At 36.0% G+C, this 10012-nt stretch overlaps 1 protein-coding gene across 3 annotated transcripts; it reads right to left on the bottom strand.

Moving 5' to 3' along the window:
* Positions 1-225: 225 nt before the first annotated feature.
* On the bottom strand, positions 226-8493 carry LOC113104044 (hyaluronidase-2-like). 3 transcript variants are annotated; one of them, XM_026266040.1, is made up of 4 exons: positions 8321-8493; positions 5155-6117; positions 2817-2906; positions 226-2337 (listed from the first exon to the last, which is right to left on the bottom strand). In XM_026266040.1, the coding sequence occupies exons 2-4, from the start codon at positions 6094-6096 to the stop codon at positions 1948-1950; spliced, it is 1422 nt and encodes a 473-aa protein (XP_026121825.1). In that variant the 5' UTR covers positions 6097-6117; positions 8321-8493; the 3' UTR covers positions 226-1947. The 3 variants fall into 3 exon arrangements, with proteins under 3 accessions (XP_026121825.1, XP_026121823.1, XP_026121824.1); XM_026266038.1 differs by having other exon boundaries at positions 8244-8493; XM_026266039.1 differs by having other exon boundaries at positions 5155-6120; positions 8244-8493.
* Positions 8494-10012: the final 1519 nt, after the last annotated feature.

Genomic DNA, 10012 nt, shown 5'->3' on the forward strand with positions numbered 1-10012 from the left:
GTTTGTAAACCCTGTAATTTGGGCTGGTCCTTGTGCCGAGCAGATCCAAGGTTTGTTGTCTCATACGTCTCCTTCCATTTAGTGAGTTCTTTTTTCCTCAGAAAAACATACAGTAACTGAGAAACACTGAATGGTTACTGGACAAAATCAGTTTGAGACAACAAACGTGAAATGAAATTAACAAAAACAAATGAATAAAATGAATGGACAATATTACCAGTCAATTTTTTTTTATCAAATGCAATATAAAATGGTTTCTCTATGCATCACAATTTTTAAAAATCTACAAAAGTCATAATTAATTGGCAATTTAAAGATATAATGTATATGCTTCTCTCACAGTCCAGTGCCTTTTCAAATATGAATATAAGCGCTGTCTCATTGATCTCATAACATAACTATCACTGTTACCACACTGACAGAGATGCTGAATGAAGCAAAAATATACACCGATTTAGCAACAGTTAATTAGTCCATGAAACAGTAATAAAAATGATATAGTACAAAGTTACCAAAGACTTTTTAAATAACAGGATATAAATAACATCAGTTCTTTAGTAGTATCTTCTTTAGTTATTTATTACGGGGTGTTTGTCTTTATAGAGCAGGACAGGATGGGAAACAGGGATTGTGATCAGGAAGTGACACAGAAGGCAGATTCAAACTCAGGTCAGCCAGCATAAGCAACATTACATGACATGCATCCACATTTCCAGCACTAGTAGTCTCATTTAAAAGGAATAATTCACCCAAAAATGAAAAATTGCTTTAAATGTACTCGCCCTCAGGCCATCCAAGATGTGTTGAGTTAGTTTCCTCACCAGAATAGATTTTAAGAAAATTATCATTAGATCACTTATGCATCAATGGGTGCCGTCAGAATGAGAGTCCAAACAGCTGACAAAAACTATTATTAACAAGTAGTATAAATAATCAACAACCTTTAACCAAGTTAGTTTGTGATAAAAATAAATTTTGATGGATTTATTGGAACTTTGGCTAAAATACGAGTCCTGAATCAGGAGAGAAATATGCATAGATGAAAAAAAGCATGGTTCAAAGTTAAAACACCATAAAAAAACATGCAGCTTTTGGCTTCACAAGATGTTAACTGATGGACTGGAGTAGTGTGGATTACTTGTGGATTATTGTGATGTTTTTATCAGCTGTTTGGACTCTCATTCTGACGGCACCCATTCACTTCAGAGGATCCACTGGTGAGCAAGTGATGTAATGTTACATTTGTCCAAATCTGCTCTGATGAAGAAACCAACTCATCTACATCTTGGATGGGCTAACAGTAGGCGCATTTTCAGCCAATTGTTTTTTTTGTGTGAGCTATTTCTTTAACAACTATTAAAAGTGGTTCACACAGCTCATGTACTATATTCCAAGTCTTCTGAAGGCATTCAGGAAAAGACTTAAATATAAACGATGTAATATTGAGTAAAAAATGACAATTTTCATTTTAGGCTGAACTGTTCCTTTAAGGCTCAGAATCCTATTCAAACTAAAACATGTGTATTTGCTTAACTACATATGACGTTTGCACCCTACACTGTAGTGTTAGATTTATAGTCAAATCTACACTCAAACCAAGACAGCCACTTAAAACGTAATTGTGCACCAGTTTAAACTGTTTTAATAGTAACTCAAGCCAAGACTTCTTCTGAATGAATCCACTCCTCAGTTAGTCATAAATCTTCATTAGATTTTCCAGTTGCACAATATCCTACATCTGGCTCAACTGTTGTGTGAGTAACATGTGACAACAAACAAAAGTGCTTATTTAAACTCCAAGGAACTCTGAGTTTCCTGTGTAAATTTCGATTCCAAGCTCACCCACATGACTTCATGAAAGCGAAAGGACCTTTTCACAACAGCACTTGGAGCGCACTGACCAGCCAAGCATTTCATAAGCAAAGTTCAAGTGTCTACGGCGTATGTTCAGGTCAGTAAATGCAGCAGCAATGGAGTGAGAAGGTAAATCCATAATGCTTTCAATGCATGTCCGTCTCCTCGCTGCTGAAGAGGGTCCTCGAGGTCACACCTCTCGCCCTGAAACCCACTGAAACACTGGCACTGGAAGTCTCCACTCATCCGCCGCTGCTCTTCCTCACTCACATCTCCCTTCACGCGCAGTTCACTCCCCTCACCTACTATCGTGTGCGTCTGTGAGTCAAGATGCAGATACGTGTCCGTGTTGGGATGTCTGCGCAGACAGCGGCCGTGGGAACTGCACAGGAAGCGACTGCACTGCTCGGCTGCTGTGGAGACGTTGAGGAGGTAACGGCCCAGTGGACCCCGCAAGTACTGGTTCAGACTGGAACAAGTGGCCTGAATGATGAACCAGATAAAGAGAAGGAAACACAATTGAAGATATTTTTGGATGAAAAACGGGAGGCTTGTGACTGTTGCGTATGCGTACAAACAGTATTCTCGTCACTTCATAACGTTACGGTTGAACCACTGAAGGCACTGAATGACGTGATTCATGACAAAATGTTCATTTTGGGGTGGAGAATCCCTTTAATATCTAATATCAAATATCAAAAAATAATATAATATCAAAAATAATCATTCTTAGTACGATGATATTTAAATGCATAGTTTTTGTATCAAAGCTTTGTGGTTTTTATGTACGGATAATCAAGTCAAGTAAATCGAAGTCGCTTCAGTCTTGAAATATTACTTAGATGTTTATACGGTTAATATGATCAATAAAAGAACCAATAATTATTATTATTAGAACTCGGATCAGTAGAAACCCCTTAACAAGCACTATTTCTGATATAATGTGGTGTGTGAATGCTTACATTGCTGCTGGCATAAGCAGCATTACCCCAGAAAATGATACCAGCTGCACCCAGAGCCACACTTTCTCCAATGGTGGACACCAAATCCATCTGCACAGACATAAATAAAGGAATCAGTGATTGGTTCTTGATTGTTTTTTTAAACAAATTTTCATCGAAAACAAACAGTTTATTCGTTTATTTAGATAATTTTGAAAGCTATGCGTGTTAAGGTCACACATACTGAATGGGGAGATTTGTGTAACAGCAATTTAATCAGTGGAAATAAAGTAGGAAATCAGCTGGTGTGGTGGTTGTGGCACTGTACGTGTGACCAGCACCCTTCCTGTTCTCCTGCACACACACACACACACACACACACACACACACACATAAACACAGATAAAGAGCAGAGGCCTGCTGCACAAAGCTGGCTTTGGTAAGTTTGCATTTAGTTTGTGCAAACTCTGAGTTTTCGGGCTTAAGAAGGTGGGTTGGTTTTGAACAGGTTTCATCACCACATTAACTTAAGCTACAGGGCTACCCTGCTCCTGAGCAGGTTTGATTGTGGTATAGAGATCTTATGCTCTTACATTTCAGCACTTTGGACCAATTAGTTGTGAGCAAAATGACATATTTCTGATGCAATGAAGCCAGTCCCCCGCTGGATTTGTCAACTCTAAACCTGTTTATAGCTAGCTTCATGCAACAGGTCACCGAGATGATGGTTATGTAAGGAAAAGTTTTGTGATAAACCACACAAAGACCACATACACTCGCTTTAATCCTCAATAAAATTGCAGGGTCGGTTGGGATGGTGGAATAAACACAGCAATGTTATGAAACCCCACAGATTCACATTTCTGGATGAATCATGTAGTTAGAACTGGGATTGAAGAAAGTATTTTTACAAAAACAAAAAAAAAGCCTATTGGGCAGTGCATGGACATGTGACTGTTGTGTTTGCGGGTGGACCACAAAATTCCAAAAATAAATAATAATAATAATAAAAAAAACTGTCTTATAAACTTAAAATCGTTATGAATATATCTTGCTTTAAATATTTTGTTTCTGTTTTTCTTGGCTGCATAAGACCTGAAGATCTTTATGGAGACAAAAACCCAGTTATGCATGTGAACTTCTCTAATATAAACAGTAGAAGACTTATTTGCAGACACTCAGAAAACGTCTCTGGCCTTTGAACAAACAGACTGGAGAGTCACTGACAGCTGAATGGAATATTTCGTCCTTTAAGGTCAACCTTCATTTCCACACATTCTGTTACAAGTCAAAGTTTAGCTGCGGGTCAAATGGAGCGATTTACATACATTTTATTGTCTATTTGCAAAGCCTTGTCTTACAAAGGTTACAAGACTCTGGAACCCTAGCAGCCCTCACCATTCAAAACACAAGCTTTTGATGGAGATCTATGGAGATCTATGTATCTTAGGATAGCTTTAAATTTACTTCAACAGACATAATCTAAAACATCTAAATCTATAGTAAAATGTAATTTCCATACAGTTTTAAAAAACACTGAACATTTTAGAACATCGATAAAACCCCCTACATTTAAATTAATTTAAATACTAAATGTATTCGGTAGTTTTACATAGAATTTTGTTTTTACATGAATAGTAATTATTGTAATAGGAATACACGTAGCTAAATAAATGTAAAATTACTCATTTAATGTTAGTTCATTTGCATATAAAGCTACATAAACGAGTAAATACATTTATTTTAAAAGCTACAAATAATAAAACATTTAATTCCATCCTATTTGGGAGTATTGGGATTAAATGAAGGTCAAATGGAAAGTTTTGCTACAGTCTTAGATGTTTCTCTAGTGTCTCAAACAAAACTTAAATTTAACAAGATGACATCTTAACTTTAATCTGCAATGATATTTTAATCTGCAAAGTCAGAAATCAAAAATTAACATGACTAATTTAATGTTCTTCAAACTGACTCAGATTATTAGTATAATATTAAGAGTATAACCCAACACTGTACCATTTTTAGCGGTTCTGCAATCAAAAATCAGTAATGGGGTTAAATGAAGAAGAAATGGAAAAATCAATCTTAAATCCTCAGATACTCTAAAATTGCCTAATAAATATTACTAACAATGTTGCATTTAATTTAAGCCCACATAAGAATAACATGCAATAAATGTTAATCACTTTCTCCGAAATTTAGCAGAATCTTCCTTTCATTCTTATATGAACTTCTGTAAAGCGTGTCTGAGTTACCAACAGTAATTTAGGAGGGGTGGGGGGCAGAGTTTAGCTAAATGCCAATAAACTGAAATTGTGTTTTTTGTTACTACACATCAAGTTCATTTCTACAAACCCACCTCTGTCAGCAGTTGCAGCTCATCGTCATACGTAGGGCGGCTGTAGACAAACACAGGACGTGCCAATCCCTCTCCCACTGACGCCAATCTCATTGCCTCCTTCACCCGGTTTCGGACAAACTGGCGACCGGAGGATGATGAACGCAACACAGACTTCATGTATATGGATGGAAACAGAGCTGTGCTTTCAGTCCACAGCCACTTCAGCTGGTCGTTCCTGGCCACCTCCACATCCGGGCAGCGTCCCGTGTAGTTCTCCAGACTGCGACGATAGTCGTGGTTATAGCAGTCAGGAAAGAGGTAGAAGCCCCAAAGCTGGTTCGGACGCAAGCTTTTGGCCAGCATTAACGTCTTCAGCATGAATGCACGACTGGACATCTCAAACTCCTGCTGGGCTACTTTTTTTATCTGGTTTTGAGTCCAGCCTGTGTTTTTCTGGGCCACTAAGGACTGTGACTGCATCTTGTAAATGTTTTTGGCGTCCCAATTTCGTATCCAAATCGGACGCCATTCCTCCCAGTCGATCACGGCCAGGCCTCGTGCAGATGGGTCGCGAATGTACTTCGCGATCCCCTCCGGCATCTTCTCTCGGTGGTGCGTGAGGCTGGCCATCTGCGGTAGTCCACCATTAACAGGCACTCCATCCTGAAAGTGCGGATACAGACCCAGACGGTCTTTGTAGAACATGGTGAGGTTCTGCTTGGTGAAGTCTTGGTTCGGAGAGGCCACGATCTGAAACTGATCGAGCTGGAGGTGGATGTTGTGCCGAGGCCTGCAGTCTTCTGTTGGGGCGTTCCAGACCAGAACCACAGGCTTCTGAGGGTAAAGAGGCCATCTGGTGGGCTTCGGATCTTCAGCAAGAGCAAGATGATCCAGAGACAGTGGAACCAACACCCAAATTATCCAATGAAGCTGGATCCAGATAGCCATGACTTCAGTCATTCACAATACAGGTCTTCACTTCTACTGAAATAAAACACAAAAACATGTTGTTTCCTACAAGTCATTAAGAGCATAATTTCGATACCTGGGCCCGTATTCACAAAACATAAAAAAGTAGCTCATAACTCGCCGATTTAGAAGAAAATCTTAATTTAGGACTCCTACATTTTTTATCTAAAAGTATTTCACAAAGTATTTTAGCGCTGAAACTAGCTCCTAAATCTATGAAACATTAGGAGTAGTGAAGAGGACTCCAAAGTCACTAAAACCAAGCCACCAACTATCCTAAAATGACTCGGAACGTAAACATTTGAGAAATATTTGACAATTATGAGCTTTTATAAAGGTATCACCTTCGGTTTTGAAGGTTATCCTAACTCTATATATTCCTTTATGCCCTTGTCTTCATTAACCAGTTGGGCAAGAAGTAACAGCTGTTCTTGCTTCCAGTTTGGTTTTCTTTTACATTTGCATGTCTTACTATCAGCCATCATTATTCTACTCTGTTAAATAAAACGCTGTTAATATGCATATTCATTAATTATGAGAAGCATACATGTAAGAGGCTGACAATTAGCTTAACACACACACATAGCATGCATTTTAAAATCTTTTATTTGAATGTGGCAATGTTTTTATTTTTTAACCTTTATCTTTTCTCTAAAATATTTCTATGAATAAATCTCTGACAGAGACTATCAGCCAATCAATGTGGGCATAGTTAGTGAGCATGCTGACATCATCCATAGCAACGAGGTCAACCCCGCCCTTTCTCCTAGCTTAAGACTTCTCTCTATTCCTTAGTAAAATACTGTATGTCTCAGCAGCTTTGTGAATAGGTTTTAAGAGAAAACTCTTTTACTGTTATTTAGGAGAACTCTTAATGGTAAGATAAAATGTTTTGTGAATACGGGCCCTGACATCTTTCTGGTATCAGTGTTCATTCAGAAAAGAAACAAGAAGACACAAATCTTTCACAGAGGAAACATAATTACTGAAGCAAATTAAATACAACAGTCGGTTTTAAATCAGCAACACATGACTTGGAGGAAATAACTTAACACTGACATTAAAAATAATCATTCCCAGGAAAATAAATCATTGATATTATTCCTTGAAGGTAAGTTCTTATCTGAAACAAAGTTGGTTAATATTCTAAAATTATATAATAATAATAATAATAATAATAATAATAATAATAATAATAATAATAATAATAATTTCAAATGTTATTATGTTTTGGAAGTGTAAAACCAACATCATCCTCTTCACATTAACCATAGAGCAACAATCATGCAAACATTTAAATAAATAAATTACTTTTTCATGAAATATCTCACCTTTGACATTAAAAATAACAATCATTCCCAGACAAATGAATCAAAGATATTATGACCTGGAAGTGAGTTATTATTTGAAATCACGTTGGTTAATATTATAAAATTATATAACCCAGTGTTACAGTTATTCCCCCTCTTACTGAATTTAATATTATATGAAGTATTATACAAATAAATTAATATTTTATATATGAAAATAATTAATTGTAATAAAAAATAATATAATTTGATATAATGATGATATTCCAGCTGAAGGCTGAATGACTTGATCAGACATTGATCTTACTGACCCATGGGACAGCATAAGCAAAAATTACCAAAACTATATGATATCAATTGTATCTCATATAGTAATAGGATTAGATGAGGAGCAAATGGGAAATTTCGGTTAAATCTCCTGTTACTCAGATATTAGATATTATATGAGATATATGTTCTTCAATTCTTCCACTCTCCACAGTATCTTATAGCTTAAAATACTTACTCTTTGTTGACATTTGAGACATTTATGTATGTTTCTTCTATCTATATAGTCTGATGATGTTTCAATAAAACATTCCTGATAACCGCTATTAAAGATTAACATCTGAGCAATAAATTGTAAAACTACAATACTTTAAATACCATGGTCCTGAAATCCACATTATTTACATGCAACTTCAAAATATCGTGGTAGTACCATAGTACAAGCTACCAGCGTAGTGCCATTCAACTTTTTATGAATGTTTAATACAATTAAAAACCTACATCAGCCTGTTCCAATCATTTATTCAGCAGCAAAACAACTTTGTAATAGAAACAACTCACCTTTGATATTAAAAATAACATTAATTCCCAGATAAATAACTTTATGCTGTGGTTGCGATGTAAATAATTGCTGTTACCACGTCGCCTGTCGCCTCCTACAGAGAGAGTTTCGCGAGTGTTCCTCCAGCTTGAGATCAGGACTAATGTCGCGTGAGGTCTGATCTGTCAATCTTCTCAAATTCTTCATCTGAGACGCTTTTATCTTTGCGGCATAGCAACGACTTCAAAGCGCCGCTTTTATAAGTTTCATTGATTCTGTGCAGGGGGTGCGGTTTCATTACCAGCTCACTGGGGGCGTGTTTTCCTTTATGCAAATGACAGGCCTATAACGTGGTCATATGGGTCCAAAAAACATTATGCATGCACATCTTCATTCAGGTCTAAATATTGATTAAACTTTAAAACTTGAATCATGTACATAATAACAAATAATAAAAAAAAGAAGAAAAAAGAAAAACAACTGCAAAACAAATGTTTTTTAAGGAAAGTTTAATTGAATCAACATTAACATGTACATTAGTTGAAATCTAACCATTAAATGTTCTAAAATATTTAGCTAATAAGTAATAAAAAAAAATAATAATAAATAAAAAAATAGAGTTTTTATTAAATAAACGTTAGGTTTATACATGGACTTTTTTAATTCAAACCTAAATATTAAACACTATACAATAATAATAATAATAATAATAATAAAAACAGTAAAATAAATAAAGTTGTTTATTTTTAAAGTGAGGGGGTAATAAAAACAAAAAGGTACAAAAGTCCAAATGAACATGCTCACCGTTAACAATATATATATATATATATATATATATATATATATATATATAGCCATGCTGGTATTAGGATTTGTCTATAAAACTGTGTGTGCAACAATAGTATGGATTCATTGAAACTTTTCTGACGTTTGAGGATGCACACGACGAATATGAAATCAGAGTAGCATTGGGCGGCTTTCAAGTGGTTCCTTTCTGACAATGACCTGCAGAGATCCTGTTCCGCCGTTCCTGCATATTCTGCTGACTCATGTGTGGCCTCTGTCAGTGCATGTGTGTGTTCCTGTTCATGAAAGAGAGAGGGCCACTTCCTTCCTTGGGCCTTTTCCTTTTCTCCTCATTCTTGGGGTTTTACATCACCATTTCTTCCAACTAGGCAGTACCAGGAAGCTTTAACAATATGAGAGGAACTGGACACACACACACACCCATCACACCCACCTCCCAAAAATGGCAAACTCACATCCTCGAGCACTAGGAGAGATCAGAGACAGCGGCTACCCTGTATTATCCCTCCATTCCTCCACCTCCATCTAAGACACTCCCATAGCACACCCTCGGGTCAAAGGTCAACAGCACCTTTATCAGAATTGTGAAATATATATATATATATATATATATATATATATATATATATATATATATATATATATATATATATATATATATATATATATATATGCACACAATTCTTTTTTCTTTTTTAATAATTAACTTACTTCCCGACTAGAATTAGACATAGAATTTCCTTCACCATTGTGTACAAATAGTTGAGAAGTAGGATAATTATTTTTAACTATTTGCTAATATTTTAAAATGCACTTTTTGGTAAGTAATGCCTAATATGTAGGGAACACATACATTACTTGTTTCATCCGATTCAGTTACATGAATCACATAAATGAAACCATATTTTCTATTCAAAATGGAATTCTATTCAACCATATTTTCTATTCAAAAAATATTACTGTCTTTCTGGAATCAGCTTGT

The sequence above is a fragment of the Carassius auratus genome, chromosome 6 (genome assembly GCF_003368295.1).
Source record: "Carassius auratus strain Wakin chromosome 6, ASM336829v1, whole genome shotgun sequence".
Classification (NCBI taxonomy): Eukaryota; Metazoa; Chordata; class Actinopteri; order Cypriniformes; family Cyprinidae; genus Carassius; species Carassius auratus.

Bases quoted from the DNA above. Each gene is read 5' to 3' on its own strand.
- LOC113104044 (XM_026266040.1), bottom strand. From the start codon at position 6,096: ATGACTGAAGTCATGGCTATCTGGATCCAGCTTCATTGGATAATTTGG. The intron at 2,907-5,154 runs GTGGGTTTGTAG...ATGTCTGTGCAG, and splicing joins AGCTGCAACTGCTGACAGAG to ATGGATTTGGTGTCCACCAT. The intron at 2,338-2,816 runs GTAAGCATTCAC...TTCATCATTCAG, and splicing joins CTGCTTATGCCAGCAGCAAT to GCCACTTGTTCCAGTCTGAA.